Genomic DNA, 21,210 nt, shown 5'->3' with positions numbered 1-21,210 from the left:
CGAAATCTACACTTCTTCTTAGCTAAGCAGCAAACCAGAACTTGAATTTTAAGGCGCAATTGACTCGCGCCTACCAAAACACGATCCCGCAATCTACACTACTTCTTAGCTAAGCAGCAAACCAGAACTTGAATTTTAAGGCGCAATTGACTCGCGCCTACCAAAACACGATCCCGCAATCTACACTTCTTCTTAGCTAAGCAGCAAACCAGAACTTGAATTTTAAGGCGCAATTGACTCGCGCCTACCAAAACACGATCCCGCAATCTACACTACTTCTTAGCTAAGCAGCAAACCAGAACTTGAATTTTAAGGCGCAATTGACTCGCGCCTACCAAAACACGATCCCGCAATCTACACTTCTTCTTAGCTAAGCAGCAAACCAGAACTTGAATTTTAAGGCGCAATTGACTCGCGCCTACCAAAACACGATCCCGCAATCTACACTACTTCTTAGCTAAGCAGCAAACCAGAACTTGAATTTTAAGGCGCAATCGACTCGCGCCTACCAAAACACGATCCCGCAATCTACACTACTTCTTAGCTAAGCAGCAAACCAAAACTCGAATTTTAAGGCGCAATTGACTCGCGCCTACCAAAACACGATCCCGCAATCTACACTTCTTCTTAGCTAAGCAGCAAACCAGAACTTGAATTTTAAGGCGCAATTGACTCGCGCCTACCAAAACACGATCCCGCAATCTACACTTCTTCTTAGCTAAGCAGCAAACCAGAACTTGAATTTTAAGGCGCAATTGACTCGCGCCTACCAAAACACGATCCCGCAATCTACACTACTTCTTAGCTAAGCAGCAAACCAGAACTTGAATTTTAAGGCGCAATTGACTCGCGCCTACCAAAACACGATCCCGCAATCTACACTTCTTCTTAGCTAAGCAGCAAACCAGAACTTGAATTTTAAGGCGCAATTGACTCGCGCCTACCAAAACACGATCCCGCAATCTACACTACTTCTTAGCTAAGCAGCAAACCAGAACTTGAATTTTAAGGCGCAATTGACTCGCGCCTACCAAAACACGATCCCGCAATCTACACTTCTTCTTAGCTAAGCAGCAAACCAGAACTTGAATTTTAAGGCGCAATTGACTCGCGCCTACCAAAACACGATCCCGCAATCTACACTTCTTCTTAGCTAAGCAGCAAACCAGAACTTGAATTTTAAGGCGCAATTGACTCGCGCCTACCAAAACACGATCCCGCAATCTACACTACTTCTTAGCTAAGCAGCAAACCAGAACTTGAATTTTAAGGCGCAATTGACTCGCGCCTACCAAAACACGATCCCGCAATCTACACTACTTCTTAGCTAAGCAGCAAACCAGAACTTGAATATTAAGGCGCAATTGACTCGCGCCTACCAAAACACGATCCCGCAATCTACACTACTTCTTAGCTAAGCAGCAAACCAGAACTTGAATTTTAAGGCGCAATTGACTCGCGCCTACCAAAACACGATCCCGCAATCTACACTACTTCTTAGCTAAGCAGCAAACCAGAACTTGAATTTTAAGGCGCAATCGACTCGCGCCTACCAAAACACGATCCCGCAATCTACACTACTTCTTAGCTAAGCAGCAAACCAAAACTCGAATTTTAAGGCGCAATTGACTCGCGCCTACCAAAACACGATCCCGCAATCTACACTTCTTCTTAGCTAAGCAGCAAACCAGAACTTGAATTTTAAGGCGCAATTGACTCGCGCCTACCAAAACACGATCCCGCAATCTACACTACTTCTTAGCTAAGCAGCAAACCAGAACTTGAATTTTAAGGCGCAATCGACTCGCGCCTACCAAAACACGATCCCGCAATCTACACTACTTCTTAGCTAAGCAGCAAACCAAAACTCGAATTTTAAGGCGCAATTGACTCGCGCCTACCAAAACACGATCCCGCAATCTACACTTCTTCTTAGCTAAGCAGCAAACCAGAACTTGAATTTTAAGGCGCAATTGACTCGCGCCTACCAAAACACGATCCCGCAATCTACACTTCTTCTTAGCTAAGCAGCAAACCAGAACTTGAATTTTAAGGCGCAATTGACTCGCGCCTACCAAAACACGATCCCGCAATCTACACTTCTTCTTAGCTAAGCAGCAAACCAGAACTTGAATTTTAAGGCGCAATTGACTCGCGCCTACCAAAACACGATCCCGCAATCTACACTACTTCTTAGCTCAGCAGCAAACCAGAACTTGAATTTTAAGGCGCAATTGACTCGCGCCTACCAAAACACGATCCCGCAATCTACACTTCTTCTTAGCTAAGCAGCAAACCAGAACTTGAATTTTAAGGCGCAATTGACTCGCGCCTACCAAAACACGATCCCGCAATCTACACTACTTCTTAGCTAAGCAGCAAACCAGAACTTGAATTTTAAGGCGCAATTGACTCGCGCCTACCAAAACACGATCCCGCAATCTACACTTCTTCTTAGCTAAGCAGCAAACCAGAACTTGAATTTTAAGGCGCAATTGACTCGCGCCTACCAAAACACGATCCCGCAATCTACACTACTTCTTAGCTAAGCAGCAAACCAGAACTTGAATTTTAAGGCGCAATTGACTCGCGCCTACCAAAACACGATCCCGCAATCTACACTACTTCTTAGCTAAGCAGCAAACCAGAACTTGAATTTTAAGGCGCAATCGACTCGCGCCTACCAAAACACGATCCCGCAATCTACACTACTTCTTAGCTAAGCAGCAAACCAAAACTCGAATTTAAAGGCGCGATTGACTCGCGCCTACCGAAACACGATCACGCAATCTACACTACTTCTTAGCTAAGCAGCAAACCAAAACTCGAATTTAAAGGCGCGATTGACTCGCGCCTACCGAAACACGATCACGCAATCTACACTACTTCTTAGCTAAGCAGCAAACCAGAACTCAAATTTAAAGGCGCAATAGACTCGCGCCTACCAAAACACGATCCCGCAATCTACACTACTTCTTAGCTAAGCAGCAAACCAGAACTTGAATTTTAAGGCGCAATCGACTCGCGCCTACCAAAACACGATCCCGCAATCTACACTACTTCTTAGCTAAGCAGCAAACCAAAACTCGAATTTAAAGGCGCGATTGACTCGCGCCTACCGAAACACGATCACGCAATCTACACTACTTCTTAGCTAAGCAGCAAACCAAAACTCGAATTTAAAGGCGCGATTGACTCGCGCCTACCGAAACACGATCACGCAATCTACACTACTTCTTAGCTAAGCAGCAAACCAGAACTCAAATTTAAAGGCGCAATAGACTCGCGCCTACCAAAACACGATCCCGCAATCTACACTACTTCTTAGCTAAGCAGCAAACCAGAACTCGAATTGTAAGGCGCAATCGACTCGCGCCTACCAAAACACGATCCCGCAATCTACACTACTTCTTAGCTAAGCAGCAAACCAAAACTCGAATTTAAAGGCGCGATTGACTCGCGCCTACCGAAACACGATCACGCAATACGCTCGCTCCTCAACTACGCAACAACTCGTGCCGTCTCTGTCTGTTTTGAACAGAGTTGTAATAATTTTTAGCGCGTCTGATCAATATTTGATAGCACGCAACGTAAAAAGGTGCGAAAGTATTTAATTTTCAAATTTCGCTTTTATCGCAAACAAAATGCAGATTTCGCTTTTATCGCATCTATTTCGTAAAAACGAAATTTAAGTACCCCTAGTCATATGCTATGGGTTGATTATGGTCCTGTGTGTAAGGGAGGAACGGCTGGGCGGCTTTCGTGTAAAACTTTAGTTTGGATTCGAGTTCAAAATATTTGGCCAAACTTAATAACTATTTTTTTAATCAAAAAGTATAGCACATATTTAGTACGAATATGTATTAGTTTATTTATTTGTGTTTTAAAATATAAAATAAAACTATTAGTAATTGTTAAAAAAATATATCAAGCCCAACCTACTGCGTAAATAAAGTAAAACATTGAAAAAATAACGTTTGAGTCGAAATTTTTAATTTATTATTATTAGCAAAAACGTTCCATGTCTGTAGTAAAATGGTAAATTAATTCGCTGTTTTTCCTACTGCCTACCCTGATTAAAAATTATGTGCATCCCACTGACAGCCACCATCAAATTTATAATAATACTAAAAAAGAAGAATGATGTAAACACTTGTATTATTCAGGCAAATCTGGAGGGGCTCGTGAAGGCCAACTGCAACAACGCGACGCAGTGCACCGCCATGCAGGGACTGTTCAACTGCTCGCTAGGACACTGCTCCAACTACACGGAGCTGCTGCAGTGCACCAACCGAGGAGAAAAGCCTGAAGTGGATGTGGACAAAGACAGCGGCAAGCTGACGGGGCAGTACGAGTGTCATGGTGATGAACACGATTAAACTACTGAAAACTGAGTTCTCTGTTTTATTCTATCTAGTATCGTTCTCAATGTCAATAAGGAAAACCAGTCCATATTTAAAAAAAATTGATTTAATTTTTCGAGTCTCCCAAAATCGCACCAAATCTATGATCGTGACGTTTGACGACACCAGTCTCAAATAGCCTACTTTTTTTCAACCGTCGTTTCATTTTGTATGGGGGTCGAAACGTTTTTTTTTATTCTTAAGATTACCCGCTTTTAACGACAAAGAACACCAGGTATAATGTCAGCGATGACCGGATAAATCATCACAATGATAATTCATCACATCTTTGAAAATTTATATAAAGTCATGGAAAGTGAAGAAACAAAAACTTTTTTAACTGGTTTAAGTAGGTTAAGTTAGGTTAGGTTAAGTTAGGTTAAAAATAATTTCATCGTTTCCAATGACTTTATATCACTTTTTAAAAATGTGTTGAATTGTCACTGTGTTGAGTTATCATGGAACCGTCCACTTTTGTGATAATGTTTTTAAATGCATGTTTAGGTATTTCTTGTTTTTGAGCATATTTTATTTATTTTTTGTGAAATACAGTGAATCCGATAACATTTCACAAAATCAGATAATCATATAATATTACATAAATAAATCAGTTAGAGCAGTTATCAGTCAGATCAGTTATCCTTGTGTTGAACAAAATATGTATTGCTATCTTGAAGTCGCTGAAGTTCAAATGAAAATGTGTACCTCAGAAGAAAGGTAGTTTAGGAATGCAGTCATTCTCCACAAAGGCATGATAATTGGTAGGTTGGTCCTGCCTCTTGAAAAAATAAAGAGCCTGTGCTGCCTAGCTCTGATGAAGTTATCGGGGACATAAACTCTAAATAATATTTGTCTTAACTCTAACATTGACATTTTTTTCGGATTCACTGCACAAATTCAAACGTGGCATCATGTCAATAATTTAAACTATTCAATGCGCATACATACAGACACACACACACACAAACACTCACACATACATTACACATACACACACCTATATACTACACACGTCACCTGGTAATTAAGGAATAAACATACTACTTAGCAGACATTACAAGGAAACATATCATAGGTACCCAACATGAAATATAATATCCTATTCCTGTATTGTTTCATCTCTGTAAATCATGTACTGTTTGTTTCTATAATATAAAAGAAAATAAAAGCGTAGTACGTTCCAGGACATCATGTTTGCAAATGGGCCCATTACGCAGCATATGTGCCACCAACATGATTCCTCCATTTCCATCTGATCTCTAGAGTGTCCTAGACCTAGACAATCTAATGCTAGCATTGCATTGCATATTTTTAAGTTTTTATTCACTTAATTTCACCGTTGCGGTTTTCACAAATCACTTTTTTATATTAACTCCACACAGGAGGCCCTGAAGAAAATAATTTCCCTCAGGGCCTATGTCATCTTTGGGGATGCTGTGTGGAGGGTCTTTTTGTGGAGAGGAAGGAGTGAACATGGGTCTTGAAGAGTCCCATGTTGTAGGAGGGAGGAAACACAGAGGCCGGCAGTTCGTTCCACAGCCGAGCTGTTGAACTTAAGAACGAATCGTAGAAGCGACCCGTTCTCATGTGACAAATGTCAACCGTGTACAAATGTTGGGCGCGCGTTTGGCGTGTATCCTGACTACGCACCGGTGCCGAAGGGATCAATGACGTTAGTTCCTCAGAGCATCTTCCATTGTAATACCGATAGAACAAGGACAGCATACCTACCTGACGCCTGTGCTCTAAAGATTGCAGTCCGTTTGTTAAGATTGGGGAATCTATCAAACGGACCGCCCGTTTCTGCACAGAGTCAAGGGTTTTTTTCAGGTATTTAGGGGCTCCGGATCAGAGATGTAGTAGGGCGCACTTGCGATTTGTACAGGGTCTTCAGGGATTTGTATTTTTCAACCCAATATGTGCCCGGAAGTTAGATGTATTTGACCATGGTTTCTCGTTGAATTATGATTTACAGGCACCCGCTGCCTGAAGATCAGGCATCGCCTGGAGTGTGAGCGCTGGTGCCCGCGCATTGGCACCACGGCCGTCACTACCAACGTGCTGGTCGCGCGTGCCAACAGCGTGGTGGCAGCACGGTGCGCGCGTGGACTGGTGGGCGCGCCCGGCACCCCGGCGCGCGCACCGCTCTGGCTGCCTTCAGACGGCGTGCTGTTGGTCACGTGCCACACGGTGGAGCGCGCCAATGAAACTATCTCGTAAGTCTAATCTGTATTACTACTCGTGGCTCTATCCCACCAAGTTTTTATTGGGTATGCTCGGAATGAACCTTCTACGGGTCAGGAGGGATGTGCGCATTGCTACACATTTCTTCAGACTGATTCGTGGATGGTTTGAAAACTCGCTCATCATGGAGAGCGTTCTATGTTATCTCCGTCACCGACAATACCGGTGGGGAGAGCAATCTTGCTGATATTGACATTTTAGCATACATGAAGCTGCCTTTAAAAGGCAAGCTCTGTTTTTATTAGTATAGTTAATATACCCACCGTCCATATTTATGAAAGAATTTTCCATAAAAAATATATTTAAAAACGAATTTAAACGAAAAATAAAATATAATTTTTTGGAATAACTTAATGAGTAAAACCTCAAATTCTAATATTTAATTATTGAAGACAATATTAGCGATGCCTAAACAAAAATTTGAAACAGAAAAATCAGAAAAGATACGGTCACATCTAGGACTTGAACCTAGGACCATAGCATTAATACGCACTATAGCATTCATCAATGGGACTTGGCTAAACTGTCAACGGAATATGGTGTAATAGGTATATGAAAAGCACCTGTATAATGTGGTGCTTATCGAACAAAATACACTTTGAGTAACAAACTATTAAAGCAGTGGTTCCCAAAGTGGTCTACATGGAACCCCAGAGGTCGATTTCGACTTGCTAGGGGTTTATGTAAGCGAGAAAAAAATTGGCGAACGGGGGTACAAGTTAGAGGAAGCGTTAAGCGTTTCTTAAAAGACGTAATACACCTAACACAGATTTTGGGTACATAATAGACAAAGAAATTACTTATTTGATATTTCATGAAAAAGTTTATGTTCATATAATGTTTTTAGAGGTATAAGTGCACATAATTAGAGTCTTAGTTCATTTTTGCAAGAATTAGTATTATGTTGAAGCAGAACATTGAAAGTCGCGAATTTCCCCAGTTACCCAACTTGTCATTGCCAAAACTCCAGGATTTTATGACAACGCTTTGGCCTATATTCAAGATATAAATGTACACGCAGACTTCAAAACTAGATATATTTTTGACTGGAAAAACTGAGGCGTATCAGCAGTTCTAGCTTCAGAAATAAATAGTGTTACTTATCATTATAATATATTTATTTAGAATTAACGGCACAAATTCCATTTGCATGCATGATAGTTATAACCAGTCATAGTGCAATGTAGAAATAGGTAGAAAAAAAATTTAAGACAAAATTATTAGAAAACAATTCAAAAGAAGAAATAATCTGCATTAGTACAAAGTTAATGAAATAAATGAAGAAGAAACAAAAAGAACAAACTTGTTATGCTGTGACCTTTTTAAAAATGCACTGCTAAAATGTTTCATTAGTACAGCTTTATACTTCAATAGAGGTAAATTGAAAACATCAGCTACCATAAATAAGAGTTGCCAATGTAGTGTATGTAATCTATTTATAACAGAAATATAGCCTGCAACCTTAGTATAATTGTTACAATAATAAATACTAGGGAACCTTAATTTATTGGTAGGAACATTAAAATGAATCAACAATAATATATCAGGGTTATCCAAATTAAATTTAAAATTTTGTATTAAAATACGAGAATTTTTTCACCTTATTTCAAAAATTTCAATGAATTTTATAAAAAATCATAATCAAGGGATCCAAGTCACCTCAAAAATTTGCAATGGAATCTTTCAATTATATTAATTTGATTATTAAAGACATATTTTTTATAGCATTTCCATCTTTATACCTCATGGAAAAGGTTTTTAGTACGGTAGCCAATCTTTTTCCAAAAAAAAATGAAAAACCCGTTTGAAGTTAAGGAAACGTTAGGAATATTCAATATTCTGGAAAAAACTCGGAAAGACTTGCTGTGTTCTACATTTCGAAAAAGTTTAGGAACCTCTGGAGTAAGAAAACGTTCACTTAGTTAGGTCAGAAAACCATAAAATTCCATGCTAATTAAAAATGCTTCCACAATTATCGATCAGGTACTTAATACAAAGTAAACATATTCTTGTCAACACTAATCAGTCAGCGTCTACGTAGCGGTGCTATTAAGGCTGGAACAGCAAACTCATTACGCTATATTTTATATTATAGCTATCTTTATCGGCTCACTCTAATTAATTAAATCGTTAAATTGGCCTCGGCCAAATTAAACTCACGTATCTCGAACACTGTTGCTTGTAATGTCTTATTTAATGGAATACGACTCCGATAACGGATATGCTAAAATCTTAAAGTAACAATTTTTTTTTTAGAGCAATCCCGATGAGTTACAAAACTCATTGTAGGACGAGAGGAACTTAGAATAAATAGGTGGATGTTAATATGTACAATTTTACATTGGTATTTTGAAATCAAAATTTTAAGTTTCACATAAAAAACAGTAAAAAAATAGAAAAAGGGCGGTTAAGTAGAACAAACAAGAAGAACCCAAAAAGTAAACATACAGGGATATACACATAAGCACAAAGCCAAAATAAGAAATTACAAGAAGGTACTTACCCACTTAATACATTGGTACAAAGAGATTGTGCTCGATTACCAATACAGGGGTTAGGAAAGGAGAGAGAAAGAAACAAGACAAAATACAACACGACGAGAATGACGTATTTTCGTTTTTATATAAAAATATTTTAAAGCCTTACTTTTAATTTTTTTAGTATATGCTGGCTGTTTTTATACAAATCTGGAAGAGAGTTATAGAGTGTGTAGGCAATATGCTCGTAGTTAAGAGATTTTATCCCATATTTTGTAGTGTGTGTTTGAGGAATGCGGATTTATTTTATTCCGAGTATTGTGGTTGTGGATGTTTTGATTGTAAAGTAGCTTGATGTTAGTGTAGGTTGATTTTTGGCTAATTTGTAGGATGGTGCTCATTAGCTTAATATGTTACTCTAAGATTGGAATTCACTGATTTGCTTCTTATTTTATTATATTTGGCACAATTCGTCGCACTTACCTCAATATTATGTGAGTGTCCGCATTATGAAATCATTATCAGACCGGTCGGTGGCTGAGTTGACATTGCGTTTGGGTCCCACCCAAGCGTAGTGTATTCAATTCCTCGGCTGGCTAGGTACTCCATCACAACACAACCAGAGATGTGCAAAATGGGTACCCAAAACCATTTGAAATGCAAAATGGAAATGGGTCAAAACTTTTCCATTTGAAAATGCAAAATGCAAAATGGTTTTTAGAAAAGCATTTCAAATGCAAAATGCAAAATACCTATTTTCAAAATGCATTGAAAATGCAAAATGGTTTCTCAGGTCAAACAATCAAAATAATTATAGAATTTTTAAACAATTTTGTAATTTAATAATGGACATCAATGTAGAACAAACATATTACATGATGGTAAATCCAAAAACACCACAACTACAGATTATGAAACCACAAAAAATTTGCGCGGGACTAATGTTGCCAACGTAAAAACATAGAAACTGCTATCTAACATTTAATATTACAGCGTCATGGCCCCGTTCAGTATTTGAATCAGTATTTTTTGTAATGGTATCACTCAATTGCCAGGGCTCCTACCAGGGAGCAACTTAACAAATGTAAATTATCTCTCATAGCGAGGTTGAGGATTGACTGATATTTGGGGCTTATGAAAAAAAGATGAGTTGAGATAGTAGGAAGAATGTTGCAAAAAAGCATTTTAAATGGAAAATGCATTGAGAAAAGCATTAAAAATGCAAAATGCAAAATGGTTTTTAGAAAAACATTTAAAGTGCAAAATGGAAAATACCCATTTTGTATTTTGCATTTCCATTTGAAATGGATTTATTTGAAATAAAGCACATCTCTGAACACAACCAATATTTTCAGCTTTCTGTGGTGATTGTAGAAGATTTTCAAATACTGTCAGGTTATTCGTAACTTGGAAAATTTGTCTTTCTGTTAAAATTAACATTAAAAATTGACAATTTTATTTAATTATGAGGCATACCAGGCCTACGCTTCTTCGTATAGAAGCCAATAACTCGCAAATTACTCGCGCCATCACAACTTTTACCCACTACGAAAAATTACTACACAAACTTTGTTCATAATTCCTTGCAAACATACAACACTAGTTTATTTAAATTTTTTTACGCAATATAAATTATCTTAAAATTACTTTCATTTAACTTTTCGTAAAATTTTTATTAATAGCCAATTACAAATCGTGAGCATTTAATTCTCGATTTATAAATTTATCTTCATCTCTCCACGCACTTCTTCCAATTTATTATATGTAATTGCGTATGTCTTAATAAATAAATATAAATTTTCGGAAAAGGAATTTGAGAACCAAGAGGTAGTAGAAAACCCAAAGGATTTTAATATTGTGTCTTGATAAAAAAATAATTAAAAAATATACAAGTGCTCCTATGTTTTGTCAGGTCGGTATCAATTCCTAACCAAACAGGTTGTCTGTTCTAAGGAATATAAAGCGACCAAGCAAATAGATTAATCTTTTGTGAACATCTACCTAATGTTTGTGTATTCACGTAAAGATTTTTGGATCTAATAGTTTGACGTTGTCCATTTGGTGTAATTAATATGTAAGCTTATTATATTCTCCTGATAAAATGTCATTCTTCTCCGCCCATCTACTCAACCTAAACCCTCTATCCTATCTAAGAATAGCTTTATTTAAAAAACCTTGTTATAAATATTGTCTTCTCTCTGTCTCTCCCAATGCGGATTAGCCCAAGGCTTCTTGTATGGTAAATCCAGCCCAGATAATGTGCCATAAAAGATGTGTTTTTTAAGTAATTTTTCCTTGGCTTAGTAAGAGTTTATTCACCAAGAGGTCAACAGTCAACACCCTCTATAAGATTTAATACCCTTTGTTTATTACAGATTATCCAGCACATAAACCACAACATGTCATCATTATTTGTCCATTGTTTCTTTGGTTATTACTACTTGGTTGTTATCTCGTAAAAAATCAGGCTTACTTATTATAAAATTATCTCATGATTACCATCGTTCTTTGTGTATCTTTCTCTAATTTATAAAAATTACATCAGCTGTTCGAGAAGTAAAAGATAAAGATTTACTGGCAGGTAAAAACCGGCTGCCATCATACTATTTTTTCCCGTCTACCATTTACATAGATGCTTATGATCTGAATCTTAATACCATCAAATATTTAAATATTGAAGACAATATTAGTGATTTCTAAACGAAAATCTGAAACAGAAAAATCAGAAAAGGAAACGGTCACATCTGGGACACGAACCCAGGACCCTTGTCTTTCCGTGACAGTGCTCTACCAACTGAGCTAATGGGACCCTATTCCCCTCGGTCACTTTTAACTGTATCATACTTCGAATAAGAACTACTAACATTGTCTTCATTTTTTCACCGCACATTTTTTTTATTGGCAACTATCTTTATGTATGATTTTTCTGTTACAGATTTTCGTTTAGAAATCACAAATATTGTCTTCAATATTTAAATATTACAATTTGAGGTTTTACTCAATAAAGTTATTCCGAAAAATAAATAAACCATCAAATATTGTTTTTATCAATGTACCATTCTATCTAAACTTACTATATATCACGCCATTTATAGTTATAAAAATTGAACCGATAGAAGAAATAATACCAGACAACTCTGTTGTGATCTACACTCGTTGGATAACAGTTCATAATACTCTAATTGCAGGTGAACGGGCATCTTATTCGAATAGGTTTTTTTAATTCTTTGCCGGTGTAAGAACGAATTTTCCATATTTTGCTGCTATGATATTATTGCGCTTAATAAACTACAGTACACTAATAGTATTATATAAAATATACTTCCCTCGTTAGTAAAATGCAGTATACGGCCAAAAATTGAAAAATTACTTAATTATGTACGGGGAATGGTCTAGTCATTTATTCCAAGCTGTTTCCATTATTTAAAAAGCAGTAATCGACGCATTTTAATACTAAAATATGGAAAAATGTTTTGTCTTTAACAAAACTCATGGTAATCGGACCTAAAAGTTACTTTTTTTTTTACTTAATAACAGCAAGTTCACCATCGTAAAAATGCAATACGTATGTGATACTATTATTTTTTTACATGTGAACATGAACAGCAATCATACTGTATTAACACACTTCTGGCGAGAATCGTAAACTTTAATCATATTAATCATATCATGCTGTTATTGTGATGAAGTAATAAGTATTGTATGTATTTATGAATGAAGTATAAGTATTGTACCTAGCAATTCAATGTGTCATCAGTAAAGATGAATTGTAAACCAGAGTACAGGTAACAATAATAAATTGTTTATGGATATATTTGTATTATACCTATAACCCATTCTTGTTTATCGGTTACTATGTTTGTTAATATTATAATTTTGGTTATTTATTTGTATTAAAACATCCATGTATATAATTTTTCACATTTAAGTACTGAAAAAAAATAAGGGTAGTGTAGTCAGATTTATTATTTGTGATAAATAAGATAAGTAAGTACTTTTACGTTCTTTAGTTTTATGAGGTGTATAACGAAATGTTGTTGCTCCTAATCTGACACAAGAGAGTGACAATGGATAACTTACGTACTATCTATACTCCCTTTCATCTGTCTCACTCAGGCACGCAGTCTCTTTCATATCCGCAAACATACGATCAGGTAGGAATAACTTTTACGACGGTCCTACTTAAATGGCGGAAAAGGCATTGTTGTCTGATAATTTCATACAATTATTTTACATATATCTCTTTATGAATGTCCCAACAATATGTATATGTATTTAAAAATGTGACCCAAGTCTTCCCCCTCTGCAAATTCTTGTCTTTTATGTGGAAGAATATTTTGTTAAAAGTAAACTATATTTAAACTCGTAGAACGGATAATAAAGCCTATCGCACGAAGATGCGAAACTTTTTGTTTTTTCTTTTTTTGTTCTCATGCGAAAACGAAAAAATATGTTTCCATGATAACTTAACACAGTGACAATTCAACACACCTTCAAAAAGTGATATAAAGTCATTAGAAACGATGAAAAAAAATTAAACCTAACCTAACCTAACCTACTTAACCCAGTTAATAAAGTTTTTGTTTCATCACTTTTCATGACTTTTTATAACTTTTTAAAGATGTGATGAATTATCGTTTTGATGATTTATTCGGTCACCAAAAAATGGTTCCATGATAACTCAACACAGTGGTTATTCAACACACATTTAAAAAGTGATATAAAGTCATTAAAAACGATGAAATTTTTTTTTTTAACGTAACCTAATCTACTTAACCCAGTTAAAAAGTTTTTGTTTTATCACTTTCCATGACTTTTTGAAAATGTGATGAATTATCATTTTGATGATCCGGTCACCCCAAAAAATATATGTATTGTGATAAAAAAACCTACTTATTTTACAAATAAAACATCAGTAAGTTGCCCAAAACACTGACTTTATGGAGTCGTATTACAAAAGTAGGCTTTGAATGGAACCCTTGTTTTCACCCGCATGAAGCGTGTTAATAAATAAATAAAAAAAGTGGGTGTGTCAAGCCTACGCAAGACAGAAGTGAAACTTCTAGTATTCCTCTCTCTCTATTTTCATTTCATCATCTCTATTTTCTCTCTTAGGTTAGTTTGAAAATTAGAGGTTAAATAATTCAACGACGAAGCATGGATTTGCTTTTTCTAATATTTTCTTATAGATGAATGACGTTCGATTAATGTATAGTTCCAAAAATTTTCAATTTATTCACAAGTATACAATATTACATAAATAACAATATTACAATTAAAAATTACAAAGAAATTACAATGACAATTTACCAATCATGTGCCATTTTCATTGTCAATTTCATGAATATCATTTCCTAATGTCGTGATAATTGGGTTATGGTAACTAAAGTGCGAGATATATACATGAGCACTTAAATCCTTAATGAATCGTGCAAAAACTGCATCGATTGTTGTCCCGTGTCGGGAGAGAACGTTCGTGAGCGGCTCCCCCACCTCAACAAGCGCATATGGTGAGAGAGGGACAGTGAACGGTGAGCGGTGGTGGGGGTACCCGCATTTTCGTGTCGATCCTGACTCGGTTTTACTCCGTCCCCGAATTACGCGCCTAAAGAAGTTTCACTTCAAAAATATGGTGTGCGAACTTAATTTTTTTTACCTATGGATTTGATGCTTTTAAAGCTTGTTGTTGTTAATTGTTTTCAATTTTGTTTTAAAAATCCGTGAAGGATCCATGAATTTTTGATACAGATAAAATATCTAGCTTAGATCTATCGAAGTGCTTGGTTCTGGAAGGGATCATATGATTGGTTTGATTTGACCCTTTCTGGAACCGAAGCATGATTAAGCTGCCTGTGGCTGTTGCAGTAAACCAAACTTTCCGGTGGTGGAAATATTAAATAATTGTTTTTTTTTTCAGGGGAACAGATTGCATCAATGGAACAGTGATCCCACCGGCTGAACTGCCGCAGCCCGCCATGAACTTTACCCAGCTAAGAGTGCTCTGGGAGAAGGCCATGGAAGGAGAACCACTGAGGAATAACCAACGGTAGGTAATGGTTGTAATAGACTAGCCTTACACTTCACCACTTGGCTGATTTACAAATGGATATAACAAATCTAATGCCACTAAAGATTAATAATAGCAGAGAATTAAAAATATATGCGAATACACTGTATTCCATGTTCATACCGCGAAACAATGAAAAAATAGCAAATATGTTACGATAATTTTCTTATTTTTTCGTTTAATTTTTATTTCTTCGCACTCGGTCAGGATTGTATTAAAAATTTGAAATGGCTATTTTGTTATAAGAACACGCGCATTAATCGCAAAAGTAGAGGTACAATTACACAGGACAATTTTTATTTAATTATTTATGGTGATTAGAAGTTCTTTGTTTATGACTTTTCTCTTAAATGTCTCTCTGTCTCTCACTTGCCTGACTTTAAAGCGCCCCTGAGGTGATATCTCACAAAAGCGGCGCTATACAAATTGTCCAAATATTATTATTATTTATCGTATATCGCCATCTTATTTGAATGCCATAATGATAGCGGAACACAGTTCTGCATATAAAAGTTAAGTAAAGAATGGTCAGACTTTTGGAACACAAAATACGCCCACTAGCCATTAAATTCTGGTGTTCTTCTTTATTCAATGGTTGATGAATGATACATTCCAGCGTAACGTTTTGAGGTTTTGAAACGGTGTTTGTTGACCTTTGAAATCGACATCAATATAGTATTCAGTATGATAATTTCTGTTCGTTTACTGCTAACATTACAAAATAGGTTATACAAGAGATGAGTTGGGAAATTATTCCACATCCGATATTCTCCTGATCTTGTTCTAATGGATTTCATCTCTGCCGCTCAACATCCAAAAATCACTTATTTTACAAAAAATTCACAAAGGAGGCCCCGAGGAAAATGATAGGAAAGGAAAGGAAAAAGAGAAAGTAGGAATGAGAGTAGGAATCCAGGGGATCAGTGTGTTCAGGAGTGACGGACGTATGAATCCTTCCCTACCGTTCCAGTGCAAGGCGATGGGTTGAGAGAGTTCAGCTAGAGATGTCAAAGGGACTCCCTCAACCGGCCTCTCCCGATCCGGCTCGCCATGCAGCTGGTGGGCAGGCACATCTGCTACCAAGACATGAACAAACTTCACCCCCATTAACACGGGCACCCTGGGGTGACCTATGGCAGAGGTTGTACAGTAAATAGTTCCCCGGGGCGGGGACATTCATAACTGCCTACCAAATTATTAATTTCTTTTAGAAACTATCTGTACCCAGAGCCAAGAATCGTGCCGCTCTGCCACGGAGGTCGTAAAATACATCCCTTTCCAAAATATTTAAGCAAAAATCACCCCTCTTCCAAAAAAATGTGCCAACATTTCGAATAGCTTTTCCCGACATCCATTTTGGAGATAAAATAGACAAAATTGAGTTATTAACAGCCAATCAATCAACCTTTAACAATCAATATCCATAAATATCATCGATCAATAGCGCCATTAATTGGATTGATTGACCGAGCTCGGTAATTCGAGCTGGGGCCGATCAAATTTAGAAGCCGAACGACGTCATCGCCTAATGACATCAGTTCAAATGATAATTGCATAACAGATATACCGAGCTTTAACTTATGAGTATTGGTGTGTGACTGTTGTGGACAAGTAGCAAAACTAATGATAGTTAGAATTACAATAACATAGGATACCAACCATGGATGGAAGGGATGAAGAAAAGAACTCAGAAGAAGGGTCCGTTTAGGGTTCAGCAGCAATTATTGGCAAAACTGAAGACATTATTTCAGGGAGGCTTATGTCCAAATCTGGACGCCACACAGCTTTAAAAAAAATTATTAAATGGAGACGGATAGGATAATAGAGTGAAGTTAAATCCAAAGATTATGATAAAACAAATTATTATAAGCAATAATTAGTCGCCTGAAATATCAATACAAATTGAAAATATCTCCCGAGTAAAAATAAATTCCATCGACGGGAATTGAACCCGCACCTTCTGATGTCCGGTCAGATGCTCTGGACTACTGAGCCACTTCGGCTTATTTCCAACCCGCCAAATAATTCAATATGTACCTACTAGTACTTCAATCAACAATTACTGCTTATTATATTTTTTTTCACCTGTAAAAAACCAACTTTATTTTGTAGGAAAGACTTTGTTAGTGCTAAATTTCCCACTAGATGGCATCAAGACATATTATATCTACATTTGTTGGTGAAATATTTTGACTTATCAAATATTATTATTTTTTTAATGATAAAGTAATGTTTATTAGACAAATTATTATATTGCTTATAATAATTTGTTATCCTTTGTGCTATGCATAAAACCTTGTCTTATAAACATTAGTTTATCATTAAAAAAATAATTATGATACAAAATAGTGTCTCAATGAATTTCGTGGTAAAAGTGACTAATTAACGCCCCTTTTCTACAGGAATACACTAGTATCCGATACTCATGTTGTATTCTACTCACGTCGCGTCGTAAAGAACTTGTTGCACACAGTCCGTACACGTGTCTACTGAAATCACGAGTTGAAATGTAAAAACTAGACTGCTTTCATAACCTCACTCACAACCAATCAGTGGATCTAGCTGTCATTTTTACATCCTGTCATTCTTTGTTGACTGTTCTGTTCTAAGCATTGATTTAAATACACGCATTGTCACAAATGTTTAGAGTCTCGATGCCGAAAGCGGGAACAACCTCGCAGTCGCGGGAGACTGGCGTCGCCGACGAGTTTGCCTCTACCCAGACATAAAGCGGTAGCTGCCAAGATAATATCGGATATTACGTTTAAATAAGATTTTAAAAACCTTTAATTATCAACTCTCCGATAAAAAATAATACGAAGGACGTTACGGAAAATCACAAAATCTTTAAAATTGGAACTGACTGTGTAAGGAATTCATAAAATACCTACCTAATTAGTTATGTATGGTAGGTATGGTAGATATATCCTACCACTGTTTCTGATAAGTATAATCACTTTGATGTGAATGGAATATTTGCAGACCTCACGGAGGTTCATCTCTTCTACCCCACGGAATCTCCCTGCAGATCTTCCCCACACCCAGCAGGCTGTACATCAACCTAGCGGGCTGTGTCAACACCCTCAAGGGAGAGTGCAAGCAGTTCTTGCTGGACTACGGGCAAGACGGGAGGGAGCACACGGCCAGGAGCCGCTACCCTTGCTTCTACAACAAGGTAGAACCTTCAATTCTCCATGTTCACTTCACAGGGAAGTCAGAAGATCATCTTCTTCTCGGCGATACATTTATGGGCCTATGGACTTCTGCAGGTGATCTACGCTGTATCCTGTCCCTAGCCTTTCATCTTCAGTTTCTAGATATTCCCATTCTTTGTGTAAGTCTGTCTGCAATATATCAGAGTTTAACCAAACCTCTATTGAGGATGGAGGACTTCGCATTCATTAACGCATCATTATCGAATATTTATAATCCGCTAAGAGACAACGCTGTAAATTTAGTGCTGCCGCTGGAGGGATCGATCCTAGAAGCCAAAGAAGCGACTGGTGAGCGGTGAGTTATCTTTGTTCATGTTATTAGTGAGGGTTTCGCCTACACTTCTCTCCAATCATTTCTCTGGTAATCTGACCATTTAACACGTCTGAAAGACCCATTATCTTGCACCCGTCCTGCTACAGTCACCCTGTACGCAGTCAGTCAACCTCGAAATACTTGAAAGCTGTTAGGAGTGCTTTTAAATTATTCATCTTTCAGGCATTTAAATATTTACACTGGCAGTTTATTTTACATTATTTCGGGTGTAGAGTATAATTATTAAAAGGTTTTATGGGAAATATTACCATAATAATGTGTTTTTTTAAGAAGTTTTATTAGGTGTTGTAGGCTGTTATAACTCTCTTTAAACACGGAAATGAGAAACTCGGAAAACGATTAAATTACCCTGGTTAAAAAATGTTTATGTAAATTTTGTTTAGCTTCCAAAAATAATGTTGACACAAGTGAATATTCTGGTTACATGGGAGCCAAGTTCATCTAAATCTATGGTGATTTTTGGGAAATTCAACTACCTCCGCCATGCGCCAGCCTTCATTCCTCTATGTTTTTTTCACTAATTTGAAAAGATTGATTGACATTGAATATATCTAATGGTTAGTGCACTTATCGTGTTACAGAACGACCCGTTCCTGGTGCTCGCCAGGTTCGACTTGACGCAGACGTGGCGCGAGCTAATGGTGGCGGTACTGGTTCCATCCATACTCTTCGTTATTTCCCTCACCACGCTGTGCATCATCAACAGATCCGTCAAGGTCAGATTAAACACATTCAATAAGCGACAATAAAGACTGAAATAGAAAATGCACACAATATCATGTTCATGCCGCGATACTTCAGGAGGTTAATATCATCTAAGGAAAAACAGCGTGTAGAAAACGAAATACGGCCCAACACCCTAAAAATCAAATAGATGAAAGGATAAACACAAAAGATATCAAAATTCATTTATTGAAATTGCACAAATTAAAAAAAATGCAATCTTCCAAAAATGCTACTGTACCACCTACATAGGGCAGGTACTCACTATGGTCGGTATATCAGTTGCTTTTAAGTCCGGCTTGTGAGACATTTACGTCCGTCAAGTTGATCTCTGGTAGTCTGGAGTCCTGTCAAGATAAGCCTAGTGATACCATTACTAAAATTTACTGATATTCCGGCCCATAGACGTTTAAGAATATTTTTTATAACACTTGGTAATTTTAAGCTTGTTCGTGACATATGACGTTCGATATGAGATTACAAAGTGATTTATGATTTCAGGTTGGGGACGATGCAAAGCTGCGATGTTTGTCCTGCTGCCGCCAGAAGGTGCAACAACCTACGCCCACTTAGCACCACTATGGAAGGTTATATCCTTTACACTTAATATTGTATTCGTGTTATCGATTTGGGATAAGTATCGTATTTTGGAATATTCGATACTTTCTCAACTATACACACTTCCTTTTAATTCACAAACATCCCCATGCCCATAGGGAAAAAAGAACTCGTGTTATTTAGGTTCATTCGCAACTGATATACTGTAAATGCACTGGAGCGATTGGTATATATTATGAATATTATTTAATTAATTCCATTTCTCAAAATATTAATTCGGAAACATTTGAAACTGGTTACTGCGGTTTAAAACCAAGGAATCCACCTAGATTTCACCGTCTATCCCATATGTTTAGGTTTTATTAATTTGGCACATTATGGCGAGCGACCGCTCAAAACGTTTTTGCAAACTTGGCATAATGTGCCAAAAATCGCTCGAGTGGATAACAAAGACGTCGTCATCAAAAAATCTCAATGAATTTGGTAATTACAATTAATTTTCGAACTAATTTTGTAATATTTTCCTTTCAGGCTTCCCACAGAAGAACCGACAACGGAACACGAAGCCGCAGCATAAACTTAATTCAGGTTCTATTTTGATTCAATAACAGCAGATGATTGTTAAAATATTTCAACCAATTTTGTTTTTAAGAAAAAAAAATACAAAATTGAACTGATGGCTTAGTAAAGAAAAAAAATATTGAAAAAAGTTAAATTTTTACAGGAATTTATATATTATTATATTCCCATAGCCACACTTTTCAACAAGTACCTATCGTTTCAAAACATAAATATTTCATGGAAGGTAGGTGTTATTATAAAATATATATTTCATCGAAGATAGGTGTTATTATAAAATATATATTTCATGAAGGATAGGTGTTATTATAATATATTTAAAAAATTCATGGAAGATAGTTATTATTATAATATATATTGCATGGATGATAGGTGTTATTATAATATATATCTTTTATTCCCATTCCCACACTTTTCAACATGTATCGTTTCATAATATAAATATTTCATGGAAGACAGATGTTATTATAATTTATATGCATTTCATGGAAGACAGGTTTTATTATGATATTTATATAAATATTTCATGGAAGACACGTGTTATTATAATATATATTTTGTATTCCCATTGTCACACTTTTCAACATCTATTGTTTGAAAATATAAATAT

The 21,210-nt window shown here is 36.6% G+C and overlaps 1 protein-coding gene across 1 annotated transcript in view; it reads left to right on the top strand.

Moving 5' to 3' along the window:
- Teh4 (tipE homolog 4 phospholipid transfer protein) overlaps positions 1-20,992 on the top strand; it is an 81,072-nt gene extending 60,080 nt beyond the window's left edge. The window contains exons 4-10 of the mRNA XM_089640577.1: positions 4,167-4,362; positions 6,379-6,619; positions 15,042-15,170; positions 18,174-18,366; positions 19,322-19,456; positions 19,965-20,050; positions 20,553-20,992. Of these exons, the coding sequence (XP_089496703.1) occupies positions 4,167-4,362; positions 6,379-6,619; positions 15,042-15,170; positions 18,174-18,366; positions 19,322-19,456; positions 19,965-20,036 (966 nt within the window). The 3' untranslated portion in view covers positions 20,037-20,050; positions 20,553-20,992. The remainder of the gene's footprint in view (positions 1-4,166; positions 4,363-6,378; positions 6,620-15,041; positions 15,171-18,173; positions 18,367-19,321; positions 19,457-19,964; positions 20,051-20,552) is intronic.
- The last annotated feature ends 218 nt before the right edge of the window (positions 20,993-21,210 follow it).

This window comes from Hesperophylax consimilis, chromosome 15 (genome assembly GCF_061612785.1).
Source record: "Hesperophylax consimilis isolate HC1 chromosome 15, BYU_Hcon_1.0, whole genome shotgun sequence".
Taxonomy (NCBI): Eukaryota; Metazoa; Arthropoda; class Insecta; order Trichoptera; family Limnephilidae; genus Hesperophylax; species Hesperophylax consimilis.
Note: the sequence above shows the minus strand (reverse complement) of the source record. Positions and strands in the feature narration are given on the sequence as shown.